The 23,289-nt window shown below is 38.9% G+C and overlaps 1 protein-coding gene across 1 annotated transcript in view; it reads right to left on the reverse strand.

The window, feature by feature from the left end:
• Nucleotides 1-1,927: 1,927 nt before the first annotated feature.
• Nucleotides 1,928-23,289, reverse strand: part of CFAP54 (cilia and flagella associated protein 54) — a 298,883-nt gene continuing 277,521 nt past the window's right edge. Inside the window, exon 68 of the mRNA XM_032646796.1 lies at nucleotides 1,928-2,133. Within this exon, the coding sequence (XP_032502687.1) occupies nucleotides 2,014-2,133 (120 nt within the window). The 3' untranslated portion in view covers nucleotides 1,928-2,013. The remainder of the gene's footprint in view (nucleotides 2,134-23,289) is intronic.

A 23,289-nucleotide genomic window follows, 5' to 3' on the forward strand; every position in this document is an offset into this window, starting at 1 on the left:
GAAGATATACAGATGGCCAAAAGGCACATGAAAAGATGCTCCACATCACTAATTATTGGAAATGCAAATCAAAACAACATTAAGGTATCACCTCACACCAATCAGAATGGCCAACAAAAAAAAGTCTCCAAATAATACATGCTGGAGAGGATGTGGAGAAAAAGGAAACCTCTACACTGTTGGTGGGAATGTAAATTGGTACAGCCACTATAGAGAACAGTATGGAGGTTCCTTAAAAAACTAAAATAGAGCAACCATATGATCCTGCAATCCCACTCCTGGGCATATATCAGGAGAAAAACATAATTCAAAAAGATACAAGCACCCCAATATTCATAGCAGCATTAGTTATTGTACTATAGCCAAGACAGGGAAGCAACCTAAGTGTCCATCGACAGATGAATCAAGAAGATGTGGTATACACACATACACACACACACACACACACACACACATATACACACAATGGAATATTACTCAGCCATAAAAAAGTTAAATAATGCCACTTGCAGCAACATGGATGGATCTAGCAATTATCATACTAAGTGAAGTAAGGCAGACAAAGACAAATATATGATATCACTTATATGTGGAATCTAAAAAATTATACAAATGAACTTATTTACAAAACACAAATAGACTCACAGACATAGAAAACAAACTTATGGTTACTAAAGGGGAAAGTGAGGGGGGGATAAGTTAGGATTTGGGGACTGACATATACACACTACTATATAAAATAGATAACCAAAAAGGACTTAACTCGTACAGCATAGGGAACTCTATTCAATATCTTGTAATAACCAATAGTACAAGAGAATGTAAAAAAAGAATATATATATATATAACTGAAAACTAACACAACACTGTAAATCAACTGTATTTCAATAAAAATTAGAAAAAAGAAAGGCCATTTTAACCCAAATAGGAAGGAGAAAATCCATAATCTTAAAATAAAGAGTAGTTCATTAAACACATTTAACTTTATAAAAAACATATTTATGTTTCCTTATGTTTTTCATTTTACCATGAATATCCATTCATGAGCCAACATGCAGGAAGCACTCACATATAGCATTCTTTGAGGCTAAACAAAGTGGATCAGGAATGCATGATCTTCTAATGTGGCAGGGAAATGACAACTCCTAGCAAGATGATTATTACTACTTCAGGCACTAAGTACCTTTTAATCGTATCACTTAATTTAATCCTCACAGCAATTCTATTAATGTTCCCATTCTACAGGTAAGGAAAGGAAGGCTTAAAGAATTTGTTACTTTCTCAGAGTAGCAGAACTAGCAAGTGGTGAAGTTACTATTCAAATTCAGGTCTATATAGTTCCATAGCCCATGTTCTAAAACTTTATGCAATGCTATCCCTCAGAAGTGCAAAATATGAAAGGTCTAATTCACTGTAGATTTCTTCCTAAGCCACACAGACAAATTCCAAAGTTGACTGAACACTTCGAGTTGACTCGAAGTTTATCCAGAATTTTTCAACCTTGGCACAGATATTTTGAGCCAGATAATTTGTGGCTGTGGGGGGCTCTTCTGGACATTGCAGGATACTTTGCAGCATCCCTGGCTTCTACCCACTAGATGCCAGTTGTACTGCCTTCGCAGTTATAATAATCAAAAATATCTTCGGACACTGCCAAATGTCACCTGAGGGGCAAAACTGCCCCTAGTCAAGAACCACTGGTTTAATTCAGTCTTGCTGTATGGATGCATCTAAAGACCTAAACATTATACAAAAGTGGGAATAGTTGTACTGTGCACAAACATATTTTCTATGAGTAGCTCTGTAAGATAGTTTTAATAAGCAACAGCATTGTCATTTAATTCAAATACCATTTAAAACATTACTCAAAACAATGTTTTTTTAAGGAAATTTAGCTTATGAAAGAAAACAATTTTATTTTGCTTATTATAAGAGGATAGTTCCAAAAATCTATTTCAAACAAGAAAGGCAGTAACTATTAAATCCTTTATAAGGTTAACACGTAAAGGATGTTCAGGGAATAATCGACACCATCCAGTTGAAAAGGCTTCCTTCTGATACGATACAACCACTAGCAAGATCAAAAAGTCTCTCAAGACTGAACATAGATGACAGCGAGATATCAAATGGGACCTGAGAAAAAGCATAAAAGTGTTCATGAAATGCATTGTTCCGAACTGTTGACTGAAGTAATGTTCTCAAATACCAATTCCATGTAATAATTTATTTGAAAGATTTTTAACTCTTGCCTAAGACACAAATTTCACATCTCTACCCTGCTGAAATGTCACATATATCATTTTCTATCCTATGAAGGTTCATATCTATGAGTCTATAAAAACAGCCTACAGATTCATATCTGTAAATGTATAAAAATGAGCCTACAAAACAGCAGACACTCGTATAAATATGGACCATTTGTGTTTATATAATCATTGTATATGATTGTAAGTGTAGGAATTTTGGCCCAGTTACTAATGAACCACTTTCCTCCATAACACATTGCTCAGTTGACAAGTCTCCCTCCCTCATTTTGAGCTTAAATCCTGACATGGTGAAGCAAAAATTGTGTTTGGAACTCACTCTTTCTGAAAGAAACACCTAGTTACCATGCTGAGGACTAGTGCAGCCTGTCATCTGAGCAGCCTGAAAGATGGAAAATAAAGACCATTTTGGGGGTCATAGCACTGGTTATTTGAGTGGGAGAAGGGCAAGAAGGAGAGAAAAAACATGAAGGAAAGGAAATAAATGTTTACTGGGGACGCACTTCACGCAGACTTAGATACTTTTGAAGATGTATGAGAAACATCACGGAGAATGGTCACAATGAATTAGATCCTTGGGGCCCTGAATCCTGGTAAGAAACTAGAGGACAAGTTTTTTTAATGTCTTGTCTGCTTGTTAAATGAAGCTTTTATTCTCAAGAAAACATAACGAACTTAAAAGTAGAGACTGGTTTTCATTTCTTATTCTTCATTTTATTGGATTAAAAAAATGATCAAAGTATTCCAGTGCTTTCTATAACTTCGGATAATAAAGAGGTGAAAAAAATTAATAACATCCTCCTTTTTTACTCAATCCTGAAGTAATCAGTGTTAGCAGTTTAAAGAATATCTTTCCAAAACTTAAAAAATCCTCATACAAATGTATAATCATGTGGGTTTTTTTCTTTTCCTTTTTTTCTTTACTTGTTTTTTGAAATAGGATACCTAGATTTCCATTATTTGCTCTTACAATTACCAATATGTAAGAGAAATCCCACCTTAACCAATTCAGGGGGGCAGAATAACCACATGGAGGTTAAAAGTGTACATTCTGGAGTAAGACTGCTTGGTTCACTCAGACCTCACCATATACCAGCCAGGTGAGGCTGAGTAAACTATTTGATCTGTTTAAATTTTAATTTCCTAATTTCACTACCCCAGTCCTTGGCAAACACAAATATGCTTCCTGTCTCTGTGTATATGTCTGTTCTGGATATTTCATAAAAATGGAACTATACAGTATATGACCTTTTATGTCTGGCTTAACTTAATATTTTGGAGGTTCATCCACATTGCTGTGTGTATCAATACTTTGTTCCTTTTTATGACTAATGCTCCATTTTATGAATACACCACATTTTGTTTATCCATTCATATGTTGATGGACATTTGTGCTGTTTCCACCCTTTGGCCATTGTTAAGTGTTACTGTTAAATACAAGTACAAGTTTTGTTTGAACATCTGATTTCAATTTGGGGGGGTCCATATCTAGGAATGAAATTACTGAATCACATGGTAATTCTATGTAAGTTATTGAAGAACCACCAAACTGTTTTACTCTATGTTTTACATAGAGGATGCAACATTTTACATTCCCACTATTAATGTATGATGGATCTAATTTTTTCACATCCTCTCCAACATGTATTTTCTTTTTCGCTGTACAAGTTTCAGGTGTATAGCATTATAATTCGATGTCTGTATATACCACAAAGTGATCACCATCACAACTCTAGTTGCCATCACCACAATAAGTTGACCCCCCTCACCTATTTTGCCCACTCCCCAATCCCTTCCCCGTCTGGTTAACCACTAATCTATTCTCCGTATCTATGAGTTTGTTTTCATTTTATTTTGTTTGTTCACTTGTTTTGTTTTTAGATTCCACATATAAATGAAATCATACAGTATTTGTCTCTCTCCATCTGACTATTTCACTTAGCATAATAACCTCAAGATCCATCCATGTTGTCACAAATGGCAGGATTTCATTCTTTTTTATGGCTGAGTAATATTTCATTGTATTTATACCACATCTTCTTTTATCTATTCATCTATCAATGGATATTTAGGTTGTTTCCATATGAACACAGGAGTATAGGAATTCTTTCAAATTAGTGTTTTCATGTTCTTTGGATAAATACCCAAAAGTGGAATAGTTGGGTCATATGGCAGTTCTATTCTCAATTTTTTGAGGAATCTCCACACTGTTTTCCAGAGTGGCTACGTCAATTTATAGTCGCACCAATGGTGTACAAAGGTTCCCTATCTCCATATCTTCTCCAACATTTGTTACTTCTTGTCTTTTCGATAATAGTCATTCTAACAGGTATGAGGTGATATCTCATTATGGCTTTGATTTGCATTTTCCTAATACTTAGTGATGCTGAACATAGTTTCATGTGATTGTTAGCCTTCTCTGTGTCTGCTTTGAAAAAATGTCTATTCAGATCCCCTGCCCATTTTTTAATTGGGTTGTTTGGGGGCGTTTTGTTTGTTTCTTTTTGTTGAATTGTATGAGTTCTTCATAGATTTTGGATATTAACCGCTTAGTTAATATATGATTTGCAAATATCTCCTCCCACTCAGTGTGTTACCTTTTCATTCTGATAATGGTTTCCTTCACTGGGCAGAAGCTTTTAGTCTGATGTGATGTAGTCCTGTCAATTTATTTTTTCTTCTGTTTCTCCTGCCTTTGGAGCCAGATCCACAAAAACATTGCTAAGATTGATGTTAATGAATTTACCATCTATGTTTTCTTCTAGGAAGTTTATGATTTCAGGTCTTACATTCAAGTTTTCTATCCATCTTGAGTTAACTTTTTCAATTCCATATTTCAAAACTTAACTTTTTTATTGAGCACTTTAAAAAAAATTATAGTTGATTTACAATGTTTCAGGTATACAGCAAAGTGATTCAGTTATACATACATTTATCTATCTATACTTTTCCAGATTCTTTTTTCTCTTTTTTTAATTGAAGTATAGTTAATTTGCAATGTTGCGTTGTTTCAATTGTACAGCATAGTGATTCAGTTATACATATGTATATATTCTTTTTCAGATTCTTTTACATTATAAGTTATTACAAGGCACTGAATATAGTTCCCTGTGCCGTACATAAGGTCCTTGTTGTTTATCTATATAGTAAGTATGTAACTATTAATCCCAAACTCCTAATTTATCTCCCCTCAACCCTCCCCCCATCCCCTTTGGTAACCATAAGCTTGTTTTCTATGTCTGTGAGACTATTTTTGTAAATAACTTCATTTGTATCATTTTCTAGATTCCACATATAAGTGACATCATATGATATTTGTCTTTCCCTGTCTGACATACCTCACTTAATGTGATAATCTCTAGATCCATTCAGTTTGCTGCAAATGGCATTATTTCATTCTTTTTTACAGCTGAATAATATTCCATTGTATATAATATACATGTCTTGGGTATCATAAATAGTACTGCTATGAACATTGGGGTACATGGATCTTTTCGAATTAGAGTTTTCTCCAGATATGTTTTTGATTGGGTTGTCTTTTTTGATATTGAGCTGTATAAGTTGTTTGTATATTTTGGAAATTAATCCCTTGTCAGTTGTATCGTTTGCAAATATTTTCTCCCATTCTGTAGGTTGTCTTTTCATGTCGTTTATGGTTTCCTTTGCTGTGCAAAAGCTTTTAAGTTTAATTAGGTCCCATTTGTTTATTTTTGTCTTTGTTTCCATTACTCTAGGAGGAGAATCCAAAACTGTATTGCTGTGATTTATGTCAAAGAGTGATCTGCCTATGTTTTCCTCTAGGAGATTTAGTGTCCAGTCTTACATTTAGGTCTTTGATCCATTTTGGGCATATTTTTGTATATGGGTGTTAGAGAATGTTCTAATTTTACTATTTTATTTGTTGTTGTCCAGTTTTCCCAGCACCATTTATTGAAGAGACTTTCTTTTCTCCATTGTATATTCTTGCCTCCTTTGTTGTAGATCAATTGATCATAAGTATGTGGGTTTATTTCTGGGCTGTCTATCCTGTTCCATTCATCCATGTGTCTGGTTTTTGTGCTAGTACCATACCGTTTTTATTAATATAGATTTGTAGCGTAGTTTGAAATCAGGGAGTGTGATACCTACAACTTTGTTCTTCTTTCTCAGGATTGTTTAGGGTCTTTTGTGGTTCCATACAAATTTTAGTATTCTTTGCTCTATTTCTATGAAATATGCCATTGGAATTTTGATAGGGATTGAACTAAATTTGTAAATTGCTTTGGGTAATATGGTCATTTTAACAATATTAGTTCTTCCAATCCATGGACACATAATATCTTTCCATTTATTTGTGTCTTCTTCAATTCTTTCACCAGCATCTTATAATTTACAGTGTACAAGTCTTTCCCCTCCTCGGTTAAATTTTTTTCCCATGGGCTCTGTGGCACTTTGGACACTTTTCCAGCTTCAGCTTTTGGAAATTTTATGGAAGGTTCTGGGTCTTTCATAGGGAACTTCTCAAGAAAATTTAGGTTCCAGGTGAAATTACTGAATTTCTTTCTTTGTCATTCAACAGAGATAACATTGGCAATCACATAATTACTGAGAAGTCTTGTTTGTGTTTAGAAAATAGCTTTGAGTCCAAATTGTCCAGGATAAGGTACCAGAGAATCTTGGTTCCTTTTCCTGGATTAGGAAACACTTTGTAGAAAGGAAGGAAAAAATATCTTGGTAGGTAGCAGGTTGTAATTTAGTTCAAGCAGGTTATGGTTCAAGGAGCAATATTAAAGAAATGATGATGATTTTGCCTGCCTAGAGAGGATAAAAGTCTGAAACAGTACAAGGAAGGGAAAGGGAGTTAATCAATGTGGGGCATCCTGAAGGGGTTCATTCAAATCTGGCCTGGACTTGAACTTGTTTGGGGGAGTTCTGAAAGCCATTGGAAAGTTAAAGGTTTTTTTTTGCCAATGCTATACTTTATATGAGTTTCTGCCTGAAAACTAGATTTTATCATAATGCAAGATTTTATTACTTCTGCTCCTTTGTTCTATTTTCCTTGATTGAAACAAAAATCATATTGTATTCAAAGTATCTATGCTTTTTCTTAAGTGACTGAGTTTTTATTGAGCACCTACTTTGAGACATCTTCTTGCTTCTCTGAGCCCAGTGTCATTTGTCTTTTCATTGATTCTAAGTGTTAATGACCAAGAAAAAAGGGAGAAAGCCAAATAACCACTAATCAATTAGATTTGCCTACTCTTGTAATTGGTAAGTAGGATATAAAAAGCTGCAAGCTTTGTGAAACAAGTGGATTTAACTTTGTGTCCTTTCAAGAACCTTAAAATACAGAGTCACAGCCATTAAAAGAAAAAACAATAGCTTCGAGGTAGGAAAGCAAATACTGTTCTTTTGTTGTTCTTGTTCAACCACAAATATTGATGGAGCACCTACTATATGTCAGTCACAATGTCAGTCATGCTAAGCACCATGTGAGCCTCAATTTTCTCATCGGCAAAATGAAAACTTGTGCTTCTCAATAGAGAAACAATGGGCATCTTGGGCAGGACAATTCTTTGTGCAAGTCTGTCCCCTGCCCTCTAAACGACATGAACTCTACCTTGTAATTGGTTCAATCCAATGACGTCCCCACACATTTCCAAAGGGCCCCTAGGGGCCATTTCCACCCTGGATGGAGAATCCCAGGCCTACCATCTACGATATCAGGAGCCAGGGAAAGTGCAGAAGCCGTGTAACTGGCAGATTTTGGATGATGCCGAGTCCCAAGAAGAGCAGGTTCTGGACCATGTTTCCAGGGAACTGAGCCACACAGTGGCCCCAGGGTGACGTCAACATCCTAGGGGTTCTTGGTTTTGGCTCCTGAGTCACAACTCCTACTCCCTATATGCAGCCACGATACAATCCAGGAACTTCGGGTTTCCGTTCCCAGCTGAGCCTGGGGTTCATTCCGAAGAAGATGCAGCAGAATGAGCGGGAGGGGTGACCGCTCATGCTGGATCCTCCTGGACGCCGGAGCCGTGAGGGTAGCAGGGGGTCCCCCGTCCAGCTGGCGGTGCCAGGCACCCCCCTACCGGGCACCGGATGTGCGGCCAGCCGGCCCGTACCAACAGGAAATACTGTGTTTATCTAGCATTCTCATATATATCTTTTTCTACCATGTTTTCTATCTCTTCTTTATATATCACCTGAGTCTTTGAAGTCTTTTTTTTTTGGACTGGGGAAAAAACATGCATTCCAAAGTAGAAAGGATAATACAATACTAGCTTACTTAAGAGCTGATATCATGAATGACTGGTGACCCATCTAATAAAAGTTCCAGATGAGAGGGAACTAGATGTATTTGGTTTCACTATACTTTATATGACTGAGAGAATCCCAATACCAACAATATTATTCTCCGCAATCTAACAGAAACAGCACCTAACTCTTAGGAGGGTGAGAAGGGTTCATACACAACTCTATCAGACCACAGGAAATTTCACACTTTGCTGTAAACAAGATTATCTTTTTCATCACTCTAATTTTTGTATGAATAAAACTTTAAATATAGCAGAAAAGAAGTTTCCTTAAACATAATATGAGATCACAGGGTCATATTGGTAAGGTGGTAGAAATCTTCTAAATTAAAATGTAAAGAAATAACATTATTATAAAGACATTTTGCAGAGAACAAGAAAATTAGAAATTAAAGACAGGATTACAGCTGAGAAAGCATATGTTTAGGAAATTGGTTCAATTGTTGTACTGCCTAAGAATAGAATCTATTCTTCTTAAATCATCCGCCCCATCACCATCGCTGTCACTGACACTCTACGACCACTGAGCCCTGGCCATGCATGGCATTTCCTTGAGCTCTTGAGCAGAGTTCACCTTTTAATAAAGGACAATTCCTGCTCAGATATATTGTCCCACATGGTCAGGAAACCAAAGGTTTCAGTCCAGCCAAAGACACTTCAGCAACATAAGGAGCCCTGTCTCCATTTTCACATCTAAGTAGATGCCAGAAATGTTTTGAACAATGGAACAAACACATGAAGAGCACCTCCATGAGAGGAGATATATTGAGGGAGACTACATTCACTGGGATATATGTTTAAAAATCAATTTTACGTGATGTTCATACTTTAAGAGAAAATCCATATTTGGTCTTTGTCCCAGTTTCTTGGCATAGAGGTCCTAAATCCCTTGGAAATTTTTTTTTGTATGTTAATAAGATGACTAAGGTGGGGAAAGGTGCCTAGATAGCTTCAGGATGGGGTTGGTCACCAAGAAAACCAACCATGTGATTAGAGAGTTAAACTTTCAGCCCAGTGCCCCTGACCTTCAGGGCGGGGAGAAGAACTGGACATTGAGTTCAGTCACCAACGGCCAATGACTGAATCAATCATGCCTCCGTAATGAAACTTCCACAAAAACCCTATAATGACACATTTTGAGGAACTTCTTGGTTGGTAAACAAATTGATGTACTGGGAGGGTGACACACCTGGAGAGGGCATGGAGACTCTGTTCCTCCCAACCCCCATATCTTGCCCTATGCACCTTTCCTATTTGGCCATTCCTCAGTTGTATCCTTTATAATAAACTGGTAATCATAAGTGAAGTGTTATCCTGAGTTCTGTGAGTCTTTATAGCAACTTATCAAACCTTAGGGGGCATCATGGGAACTCCTGAATCTGCAGTCTGCTGGGACAGAAGTATGGGTAGCCTGGGCACCTCATTTACAGCTGGCATCTGAAGTGGGAGCATTCTTGGATTGAGCCCTTAATCTGTGGGAGTCTGTGCTAACTCTGGGTAGTAGCGTCAGAACTGAATTGAATTGTTGGGCATCCAGTTGGTGTCAGAGAACTGTAGAATCGGCTGGTGTCAGGAAAAACCCCACAAGAGTCGTATCTGGTATTATGTAGATTAGGGCAGTGCTCAGCTAGTGAATGTCTCTGGGGCCTTTGGGGCTTTCTCCTACATTCCTCCTCTTCCCTTGCACCCCTTCTGCACACATTGCCCTTCATACCCTACCCCAGGCTGAGCCAAGGCACTACGTGATGACAACTGATAGAGCTGGCAGTGGTATCTCCATTATGGATATATGCTTTTTATAGGGAACTATTTAACAAAACAATCTCCTGAGACCATTAAGAAAAAAGTAAAAGTTTAGGCTGTGCGTATCCAGGCTTATTCTGACGTTCAAGAGTCTAAGTCCCAGAGAAAAGGGCCTTTGAAACCCTATTGTGCAGAAAGAACAGCTGCTCTCTCACTCCAGGAAAGTCTCTGTCACCATATAAAAAACTAATAAAGGGTCTCAAACAGGGCAAATCTCCTTTAAAATATCAAAAGCTCTAATCAGAACAGGAAGCGGAGTCATACAACCAACAATGAAGTGCATAAGGCATAAAGGCTAGATGCAAGTTTTTGGCTGGTGGTTCAGTGCTTATAATCAGAGGTTGGGGGAAGAATTAAAGGAAAAGTGTTTTGCGGTAGATGACTGAACAGAAATGCTTATAGTCAATGTGTTGTAAAACTGAGTGTGTATTCCTCACTCTCTATGGAGATTTGAGCATAAATTCTGATATAGTTCTATGCGTGATGACATTGTTCTTTACATCATTGCCTTTATTTGCATAAAATGGTTTTAAAGCTTTACCAAGTCCTTGTTTTTTTACTCTGGGAAAAAATGTTTCTCTGAAAAAGGAAGCCTGCATTTATTGAGGATTGGAAATGGGCTTGAATCTTTGTTTTACAGACTTTATATCATTGTAAATTAACTGTTAAAACAGAGGTCAAAGGAAACTGTGATTGAACTGTGGGGTCACACTGCAGAAGGTATTTTTAATCATGAGTGGGTGACGTGTATGATGTTTTCCCCTTACTTCTACATTAGAAAATAAACTTTCAACCAGAAAGTGTGTTTCCAAGTTCCTTCAGAACTCCCCTAATTCCAATAAATAAGGATTAACAGAGCACTCTTATGTATTCATCACCAGTCAGGGATCTTCATTTTTTATTATTATTTTTAACTCATTGTTGCAGTTCAGGTTCCTGGGAAGCAGATCCTGAGATGGAACTTAGCTTTCAGGAAGTTTATTGGGGCATACCCTTGGGATCAACACCCATGGGGAAAGGGAAGAAAGCAGGATTAGGTAGAGGGAGAAGACTGGCTGCAATGCAGACACAACAAACCCCCTGCCAACACCATGGGGAGCTTTGAAGCTGGAGTGGCCCTTCAGAGTTGTCCCAACTTTTGTGTGTGTGTGGGGGGTTGGGTCACTGCACACCCATATCAGCCAGTAATTAGATACAGATACCCCCCCAACCCACCCCTGCCCAAAAAGGCCATGTCCATTAGACAGAGGCAGTTCCTGGAGAGGGTTGAGAGCTGAAGGCTGCTGGTCAGCACATTCCCAGAGCTGGGAAAATAAGTTCTTCGGTCCGGAAGAGGAGCTCTTAGTGGCTCAGTGAAGGGGCCACCCAGGCGTAAATATTTAATTCAGTGGTTAACAACAGAACCATTAAACAAATGGCAATATGGCAAAACGCATACTAGTATATAACCAATACAAGCTAACGGGAGATTTAAAGTACTGAGAATTTTTATACCGAATTTCTAGAGGCTTCTTTTCTGGGTCATGGTAAAACAAACTTAATACCTTTCCAGTATCATTTCTATTAATCACGTTATTTGATTACCCTTAGGAACACTTCCCCCTCTAGCGTATGAGGAAGAGAATTAGAAACTAAGGAGTAGGAAGAAGATTCAGAAATATCTTCCCTCAAATAATATCCCTCCCCATACACTTAAATATGAAGAAATTCAATAATTTCTCCTGAAGCCTAACTTTTCTTGAGAATTCCCTATGGAAGCCCTAGAACCTTACATAAAACTTTTTCCAAAAGCGGAAGCTGGAAATGTGTCCAGGGGCCCACAGTGCCCATGGAAGGAGCAAGAGACTGAAGTCAGGTAGTTGTGGGAGGAGAGGCTGCATGCAGCAGGGGCGTTTCGTGGTGGATGGGCATGGTAGGGGGAGTTCAAGGGCAGCTGGGCAGTAGGGCAGAGGCAGTGCAGCTGGGTAGTTAGAAACGTGATCTGAGGAGCCAGTCTGCCTGGGTGTAAATCCTGGCTCTGACATTAACTAGCTAAGGGACCTTGGGCAAGCCACTTAAATATCTCACACGTAAAAGAAGGATTTTTTTTTTACAGACATCTAAACAGAAACAGAAACCTAAAGTCACATGCTGAATTTCAGAGTGCACGTGTGGATTAATGTCCTGCTGCTGCTGTAACAAATGTAAGACAAACCTAGTGGCGTGCAACACACGCTTGTTCTCTTACAGTCCCGGAGGTAAGAAATCTGAATTCAGTTTGGCCGGGCTAAAGTCAAGGTGTCAGCAGGGCTGGTTCCTTCTGGAGACTCTCAGCAAAGAATCTGTTTCTTTGCCTATTTTAGCATCTAGAGGCCACCTGTTTTCCTTGGTTTATAGCCCCTTTTCCATCCTCAAAGCACATCTCTCCAATCTTCACCTCCATCATCACGTTGCCTTCTCCTCTTCTGCTGTCAAGTCTCCCTCTGCCTCCCTTTTACAAGGATACTTGTGACTACACTTAAGGCCCGCCTGAATAATCCAGGATAATCTCCCCCATCTCAATATCCTTAACTTGATCATGTCTGAAGAGTCCCTTTGGTCATATAAGGTAACAGGTTCTGGGGATTAGGATGTGGACATCTCTGGGGGGCCATGAGTCAGCCTACCACAATGTGTGATTAAATGAGATGGCTTCGTTCATAAGAATATCATATTTCTAACCTATCTTCTCAACAGAGTTTTGGTAATTGAAGTTATTGAATTAATTCTGTGGAAAAAATTCGTGGCGTTCCTGCAGATGCCTGCTGTGCCAGAGGTTACTAGAGCTCACTGAAGTACATACTTGTTCCTCTACGGTTCTCTACATCCCTGCACATCAGGGCAAGGCCAATAGGATATGGGCAGAAATTATATGAGAGCCATTCCATGCTGGCTCTTAGAAATGGTCACCCTAATTTATTGCCTAAACTGGGAGACTGTTGAGAATAAAAGGAGAGTATATTAACCATCACAACAAATCAACAGGTATGCGCTGTGACTGCTGCAGGCAAACCTGTATCTATAGTCACCCACCTTAAAAACATCCTATGAAATCCCCTAGCCCTCTTCTCCTCCTACTTGGAGGCCGCGTAGCCCAGACAGAATAGTTACAAGTTGAAGGAGAGTTGCGTACCCCTCACTGGACTTTTATGAGAAATAAGCAAACCTTTACTGCCACTGAGGTTTGGGGTTTATTTGTTAGCACAGCATAGCCTAAGCTATCCTGGCTCAAACAGCTACGCCCTGGCAAGCTTGTTCTCCCCTTGCTGTATTTCTGAATAGGGGACATTCCATCAGAGTAAGGGGTGGACTCCACTTAAAGGTCAGGTCGTTGACTCTCAGCAGCAAAGTTACAGTAAGAAATGCTCTAACTGGGTACAAATGCTGAAGTTGGGTTGCCTCCTGAATGGCTGTGACTGATCTGCCTGTGGGCTTTTGACCTGAGATACTGAAATGAAAACTCCAGAGTTTGAACAATACTTGGCATTTCTTGATGCTTTTTCATGAAGGAGCTCAGCGAGCTTTAACATCTGGCAACTCTAAACAGGGGGCTCTTTTTCAGAGCAAAGGCTTACAAAGAATGTGAACTGAAGTTTGCATTTTGTTCCTGGACTTTGTTGGTTAGAGTGAAAGGCTAAGGGGCTTTGTTAGTCAGCAGCTCCCACTGCAGCAGAAACTAGAGCGCAGACCCATGAGCACGATGGGTAAGGAAACACTGCTCATGCTGACTCCTTTGTTCCCATCCGTTTACATCGCAAGTATCTGCAAACAATGTGGCCAACACTGACCGGCAGTTTTTGATAGGAAGTCTAACAGAGCTTGCAATTTACAAAGCAATTTCACATAAAGTATTTCCTTTCAACTCTTTTTGGTATTTCTAACTTGAGCAATCAGCCTTTGTCTGTCAATATCCATAAGAAGATGTGGAGAAGAACGGGGCAAGGAAAGAGGAGAAGGATGGAGAGCAGGAGGAGAGGGAGGAGGAGGGGTGAATCAGGTAGAGTGGGATCCACCCCTGCGCCTCAGTGAACCTTTACCCCACACTATGTGCCAGGTACCACAACAGGCACTTTTGAGCTAATGATTATTATGTGGCCAAAGTAAAATATTCAATGTTCATAAAGATTTTTTGGTCCATCAAAAGCATGATTTAGGGCTTCGCTGGTGGCGCAGTGGTTGAGAGTCCACCTGCCGATGCAGGGGACGCGGGTTCGTGCCCCGGTCCGGGAAGATCCCACATGCCGCGGAGCGGCTGGGCCCGTGAGCCATGGCCGCTGGGCCTGCGCATCCGGAGCCTGTGCTCCGCAACGGGAGAGGCCACAACAGTGAGAGGCCCGCGTACCGCAAAAAAAAAAAAAAAAAGCATGATTTAATGGTTCCCCAGGGAATTAAGCTGAGTGAAAAAATACCAATCCCCAAAGGTTACATACTGTATGGTTCCTTCAATATAACATTCTTGAAATGATACAATTATAGAAATGGAGAATAGATTAATAATTGTCAAGGGTCAGGGACAGAGGTGGGGTGTGAGAGGTGGGGGTGGCTATAAAAGGAGAACAGGAGGAGTCCTTGTAGGGATGAAATTGTTCTGTACCCCGACTTTATTACTGTCATTATCCTCGTTATGACACTGTACTACAGCTTTATATTATATTATATTATTATAATGTATTACATTATTATTTCTTAAAATTGCACATGAGCCTAACATCTCAAAACAGAAAGTTTAATTTAAAAAGGATGATTGAAAAATAATATTAAGACTACATCTATTAAATGTCCCTTTACTCTTTTGAAAATTAGCAAACATTCAGATAGGCCAAAAGCCACCAATGCAGAGAGTTACGAATGATCAAATGAAGAAATGACTCATTTCTCATTATTTTAAGGCAGGGAAAAATAAAGATGGCCACAATGTATTGGATGCTTACCCATGGCGTTGACAGGCACTATATCAGACGTGTCACATACTGTTTCTAATGCAGTCCTACATGAGGAGAAGCTATCACCAATGGACAGATAAGGAGCTGAAGCAGAGAAGGAAAAGTGAGTAGCTCACGGTCACACCATCAATAGATGGTGGAACCAAGAATCAAATCATGTTTTGATCTGCTGAGATACGTTGCTTCCGAGACCTTCAACAGCATGTAATTGACCTGAGGTCTTTAAGGACTAATGACTTGTCCACAAGAGCAACAGTGGGGCTCCAGCGTGTGCTGAGCACTCTTCCCACCGTGCTGTGCTCTCACAGGTGGTTGAGAAAAGAACATAATGGTACCAGCTACCTGAGATACAGGAGAAATAAGGGCAAAAATCTCTAATGGCTGGTGTCCAAAGTATTAACAAAGAAAGTGGGTAAATTTATACCAGTTTCTCCTTTGTGGATTTATTTAAATATAAAGAACATTGGTCTGGAGAATTTCAAAAGGCTTGTCAACTGACTGAGAAATATGAGGCCACAATCAACATCCTCCTAAAATGAATTATAACGCCATTGTTAAGGGTCCAGATTTTTAATCAAGACAAAAACGTTTCGCAAAACGCATGCAGTGAATGAAACTAAGCACTTGACTCAGTTTTCAGCAAGATAGAAAGCAATGTACAGCTTTGCTAATAATACCCCTGCCTCTCACTTCCTTTGAAGTTATACAAAGTGACTAAACTTCAGGAAATTGTCCCCTTGATTCTGAAATACAGCTGTACCCAGAATGAAGCCAGGCTTACTTTCTCAAGCATTGCACACACTTCTTGCCACTTTTACAGTAAATACACAATATCAGGTTCATGACTATATTTTGGTTTAAATTATATCCAAGGATCATTATACCCCCAAATAGCACGTCTAACAATAGTGGGACCAGTGCTTTGAGTGCAGAGAACACAAAGGCTCTCAGTTCCTGGATGAACGAGAGCTATTTCACCTTGACACTGTTGCTGGCAAATCTCCGAGAGATGAGCATTTTGAAAACGCTATAAACAGCTTAGCCTTTTCTTAGCATTTTGAAGAGCACATTAATAGCCTAGCCTTTCTTAAGGGCTTTCTTTTTCCCTCAGCCAAATTTGACAGTCGGAAATGAATAGTGAAGCGGATGGAATCAAAGTCAGAGCTGTGTTTTAGAGGCAGTGTGGAACTGATGTCATTCGGCATTGTCTCCAAAAGAATATAAGAATATTAAGTGGATGTCTCATGAACTTACATACAAAGGATATTCTTCACTTGAGGACAGAATAATAATGTCTCACAGAAGAAAGATGTAATGCTTGATGCCTGTAAAATCTATTCAGACAGCTCTTGGCTGGTACAAAAAAAAAAAAAAACTACAACTTTAAACTGAAAGAAGTTATATTAATAGAATTGATTTTTTAATACTTAGTAAACTACAGAATACCTTGTTCCCAATGCTATAAATGACAGTTTACAGACAGTATTGTCATTGTCACCATTTGGGAAGTTTTGTTAAAAAGAAACCAAGGGGCATAGGGTAATGTAACAAAATTAGCCAAAGGAAGATAAATAGCCTACCTTCTAGGACTTAACAGCCCCCCCCAAAAGTGATGTGGAAGCTATCCCACATAAATTGGGAAACATGCAACTCCATCCAACAGCCAGAAAAACTGCATAGCTTCTTTCAAAGGGAACTGAGAATCCACCTAGTTTTTCCTCTGTCCTCTGGGTATAAACACACTCAGCAACTCCATAACAGTTACCTAGTATATTTGGGGACAGCGGCTGACTAATTTAAAAAATTGACTAAGCACAGAAGAGTGTGGCAGGACATATTTAAAGTGATGAAAGGGAAAAACCTACAACCAAGATTACTCTACCCAGCAGGGATCTCATTCATATTCGATGGAGAAATTAAAACCTTTACCGACAAGCAAAAGCTAAGAGAATTCAGCACCACCAAACCAGCTTTACAACAAATGCCAAAGGAACTTGTCCGTGCAGGAAACACAAGAGAAGGAAAAGACCTACAATAACAAACCCAAAACAATTAAGAAAATGATAATAGGAATACACATATTGATAATTACCTTAAATGTAAATGGATTAAATGCTCCAATTAAAAGACATAGACTGGCTGAATGGATACAAAAACAAGACCTGTATATATGCTATCTACAAGAGACCCACTTCAGACCTAGGGACACATACAAAATGGAAAAAGATATTCCATGCAAATGGAAACCAAAAGAAAGCTGGAGTAGCAATTCTCATATCAGACAAAATAGACTTTAAAACAAAGACTATTACAAGGAACAAAGAAGGACACTACATAATGATCAAGGGATCAATCTAAGAAGAAGATATAACAATTACAAATATTTATGCACCCACCATAGAAGCACCTCAATACATAAGGCAAATGCTAACAGCCATAAAAGGGGAAATCGACGGTAACACAATCATACTAAGGGACTTTAACACCCCACTTTCACCAGTGGACAGATCATATAAAATGAAAATAAATAAGGAAACACAAGCTTTAAATGACACATTAAACAAGATGGACTTCATTGATATTTATAGGACGTTCCATCCCAAAACAACAGAATACACTTTCTTCTCAAGTGTTCAGGGACCATTCTCCAGGATAGATCATATCTTGCATCACAAATCAAGCCTTGGCAAATTTATGAAAATTGAAATCATAGCAAGTATCTGTTCTGACCACAGTGCTATAAGACTAGATATCAATTACAGGAAAAACACTGCAAAAAATACAAACACATGGAGGCTAAACAATACGCTACTAAATAAGCAAGAGATCACTGAAGAAATCAAAGAGAAAATCAAAAAAAGCCAAGTAGCCTAGTGCCCCTCAAATGTATGACTTTTAAATCTCATTGTGGACCTTAATTCTTCTACTTTTTCTTGGTCAGCTCCTTGCTCATCACACTCAATGACTGTGAATATTCAAGATCTTCATCTCTCTTAGAAGATCATACCCTCAACCCTTTACCCCACTCCAGTCTTAGATGAACTTGCCTCTACTTCATTGAGAAAGTGAAAACCACTGGGTGTGAACTGCCCCCGCTTCTCCTATCCTTCTCTCACACACTTACTCACATCCCTTCCTGCCCTTAATCTGCTGCCCCAAGACCTACAGAAAGAGGTGTATTTCCTGTTTCCAGGCAACTATCTCACTTATGCTGTCAATATCTTTCTGTTTCCGGCCCACTCCCTTAGGCCTTGCTTCATCATTTGTCCTTTTTTCTTCTAGACAGGCAAACTGCGCCCCTCCCAACTCTTTGCCCTGTGCGCTGCTGCTGTCCTAACATCCGCCCTTGACTCCGTGCCTCCTGGGAGCTGCTCCTCCAACCTCTCCAGACTCCTGTCCCAAACCTTCTCAAAGATTCATCTACACTTGCAACCTTCCCTTTCTCACCTCTCACTCCTCAACACCCTGCAGCATCTGCTCCCTCTTCTGATCAGACATGCACTGGGTGCACTTTAGTTAAAGATGCAGATCCCGGATGTGAGCGGATCTATGGTTGACTAGTGCCTCCTCTACTTACAAGCTGCAAGAGCTTGGGCGTGCTGCTACACCTCCGCATTTCTAAAATGGGGATAGTAACAGTAACCGACTGCATAGGCTTCTTGTAATGTTAAATGAGATATTGGCTTTAAAACACTGGACAGTGTCTTCACATGCCATGTGCTCAATAAATATTAAAATTACTACCACTATTAGTAAGATTTGCAGTTTAATGGTTATTATCATTAGTGTTTGTCAGGTACTATAGTAGGTCTAGCTAAAAACCGTGAACTCAAAAAAATATCCTACTAAACTCATGGAGCCAAGAAAAGCTACTGTGCGATCTCCTCTACAATGTGTCTTTTCTCTTGGCTTAGGGTCACCTTTCCCACCTTCAAAGCAGGATCTGCTCCTAGGAATTTCCTCTCCATACTGAGTCTGTATGACTCAAATCAGTTCAATACATACGTACACACATGTACACACGCTACAGATATACGTAACACACACACAGATACACCTACTACACACACACACACACACACACTAGGTAAATTCACATGTATCATGTGAGCCAATACGAAAGTATTGAATTTAGCTGAACGCAGGAACTTAAACCTATGCTGCCTTTACAGCAACAAAAGTATCTACACCAATGGTCCGCGTGCAGCTGGAAGCCACAAATTACTGATGAATGGAGTTGTAGAGAACGACTCCCCACAGGCGGTCACAGCAAGAGCGGAAAGAATATTTCTAGCGTCATATTTGAATCCTACCTGACAACTTGGAAACTGCAAGAATCTGAACCTATGTAGGCAATGAAAGGATCGCTTCATTGTTGGTGCACCAGAAAGTGCCCCTAACGGTCATTTACATTCTGTAACTAACCGCTAAGAACATTAGCACGTAGCACTCATTCCCTTCCTTCACTTCCTTGCTATCTCAGGTTATTTCTGTCACAAGTTGTGTGTGGCAATATTTATTTTAATTAAGAAGAGGCAATACAGGCAAAGGCAATTATAATAGATATGTTCAGTAAGGAATTAAACTGAACAGCAAGATCTCATGCCAGTGACAAAAGAAGGCATGTAATTTTATTTAGACAAACTTACTTCTTTATTTTAACCATTTACTTCTTGGAACAAGCTTGTAAACGCCCACGCTCCATCCAGTACTATCAGGTAAGCCTTGCTCTCAGTGGAAGTGCTAGCGTGGGATTCGATTGGAGGCACCTTCTCTTGGACCAGTGACTCTTTCACGACTGTGATCTCATGTTGGGATCTTGTACCCTGACCTAATTCCTCTAGGATTCAACAATTATTTACATTACAAGCAAAGAAAAGGACTCCTGGTTTCCTCTCTCTCTTTAACACTGTTACTCTCCTTTTCTGTCAATATTTCAAAACAACTTTGGATCTTAAAAATCTGTTGAAATGAGTTGACTAGAGGATGAAGAATTCACACATGGAAGGCAGGACCACGGTAGGGAAGATGATAATGAAGATGACATGATGAAATAGCTGATAATTATTTCACATTTATTTGCACTAGACCCTAATCCAAATACTTAACATACATTATTTACTTTAGTCCTCACAACTGTGAGGCATTGTTGGCATTATTAGCCCACTCTACATATGAGAAAACTGAGGCTTAGAGAAGTTAAATGATTTGCCTCAGGTCAAACAAGATCCAAGGCTGGGATTCCAACCCAGGTCTGTCAGGGGCCAAAGCCCATTCATTAATGTTATAAATCATGTGTCTTAAAATAACAATTTTTTTCTGTGACCTATTTGTAAATCACAGTTTGTACAAAACTAGATTTAAGCTTGATTTTTATTGTCAATGGTCTGCTGCAGTAATTCTACATACTTCCATAATAAAAAATTAAGTTCCTCATTTAAAAACATGGGAAAAGAACATGAATGGCCAGATGAAAAACATATTTTAAGCAAATATTAAATTTCAGGTATTTAAAACTAAAGAGAATTTAATTCAAGAAACAATAACCAAGTGATGTCGTGTACAAGGCACTGTAAGAATTCAAAGATTAAGATAGCACCACCCCTGCTCCCGAGAAACTAATGACCTAGTGGGAGGGAAACAGTGTAATGTTTCAGGTCTTCTCCTAAGAGAATTCTTCCCTGACCACCCATCTAAACTGTTGCCCCATCCCCTGTTATTTTCTATCACAGGGATCAGAATACTTTTTTCTGTAAAGGGCCAGATAGTAAATAATGTAAACTTTGTGGGCTATATGGTCTCTGTCAAAACTACCGAGCTCTGCTGTTGTAGCTCAAAGGCAGCTATAGACAACTGGTAAACAAATGAGCGTGGCTGTGTTCCAATAAAACTTTATTTACAAACAGGCAGTGGGCCATAGTTCACAGGCTGCAGTTTGCCAACCCTACTCTAACATCTCACTCTGTTTTTTCCTTCATAGCACTTAACAAAATGCAGAATTATCTTGCTTATTGATTTATTTACTATTTCTCTCCAAAAACAAAAACAAAAAAACGGCAGCTCCAAGAGAGTGAGGTCCTTGTTGCTTGTTCACAGCAGGCTCTCTAGGGCCCAGAAAGGAGTTCCTGACACATAGGCAGTTCACTCTAAGTATTTGTTGATTGGCTAAATGAATGAACACAATTCCACAAAAGGAGAAACACAGACTGCCAACAAAGTAGGAACTATATTTGGATTTACTATTAATAAATATAAAATAATTGAAAATGTCATTTTTCACTTGTCAGACCTACAACAGTTAGAAGAAGAGGAGGGGGACGAGAGGGAGGAAAGAGAGAAGAGGAGGAGGGAGGGAGAGAGCAGAAGAAGGAGGAGAACTAGTGTGGGTGAATACACAGGTACACTGGGCCTCTCACCTACTGCAGATGGGAGAGAAAACTGGTGCCACATTTCTGGAGGCCATTTGCAATTATATAGCAAAATGTATGTGCCCATTCAAAATGGGCAAAGGATTGAACAGACATTTCTCCAAAGAAGATATAAAAATGGGCGATCAGCGATTAAATTAGTCATTAGGGAAATGCAAATCAAAATCACAATGAGATACTACTTTCCACCACTTAAGATGGCTATTATCAAAAGAGAGAAAGTAAGTGTTGGTGAGTATGTGGAGAAATTAGAACCCTCTTACACTGTTGATGGGAATGTAAAATGGTGCAGCTGTTGGGGTTTTCTTAAAAAGTTAAACATAGAATTACCATATGATCCACCAATTACTAATTCCACTCCTAGGCGTACACCCAGATACTTGTACACCCATGGTTATAGCAGCATTATTTATAGGAGCCAAAAGGTACAAACAACTCAAATGTCCATCCATAGAAGAGTGGATAAACAAATGTGGTATATACATACAATGGGATATTATTTAGTCTTAAAAAGGAATGAAGTACTGATACATGTTAAACATGCATGAACTTTGAAAACATTGCACTAAATGAAATAAGCCAGCCACAAAAAAACCAATATTGTATGATTCCATTTATATGAGGTACCTAGAATAAGCAAATAGTAGAACAGAGATATTACCAGGAGCTGGGGGAGGAGGAAATGGGGAGTTATTACTTAATGGGTACAAAGTTTCTACCTGGGATGATGAAAAAATCGTGGAGATGGATGGTGGAGATGTTTGCACAACGTTTTGAATGTACTTAATGCTACTGATGTGTACACTTAGAAATGATTAAAATTGTAGATTTTACATTATGTATATTTTACCACAATAGAAAATGTATACAGATCTTCCTTTACTTATGATGGGGTTATGTCCCAATAAATGGGTAAACTCATCAGAGGCTGAAAATATCTTAAGTCAAAAATACACTTAATATACCTAACGTACCAAACATCAGAGCTTAGCCTAGCATACCCTAAACATGCTCAGAACACATACATTAGCCTGCAGTTGGACAAAATCATCTAACACAAAGCCAATTTTATACTAAAGTGTTGAATAGCTCATGTAATTTACTGCATACTGTACTGAAAGTTAAGAACAGAACGGCTGTCCGGGTCCCGAATGGTTGTACGTATGTGGGTTGTTTCCCCTCATGACCATGAGGGTGATGCGAGCTGCAGTTCACTGCTGCTGCCTCACATCACAAGTATTGGACTGCATATTGCTAGCCAGGGAAAAGCTCAAAATTCAAAATTTGAAGTATGGTTTCTACTGAGTGTGTATTGCTTTCATAATATCATAAAGTCAAAAAAATCATAAGTTGAATCATTGTAAGTCAGGGACCATATGCATATACTTTTTACTCCAAAATCCTATTCCTAAGAATTAACTCTGAGGATGGGTGAAACAGAAGGGTGAAATACATATGTTCTAGAACCCATCAACCTCAAGATCCATGAATATGGATCTAGTTATATAAATAGAGCCTGACATGACAAATACATAAA

This window comes from Phocoena sinus, chromosome 10, assembly GCF_008692025.1.
Source record: "Phocoena sinus isolate mPhoSin1 chromosome 10, mPhoSin1.pri, whole genome shotgun sequence".
In the NCBI taxonomy this organism is placed as follows: Eukaryota; Metazoa; Chordata; class Mammalia; order Artiodactyla; family Phocoenidae; genus Phocoena; species Phocoena sinus.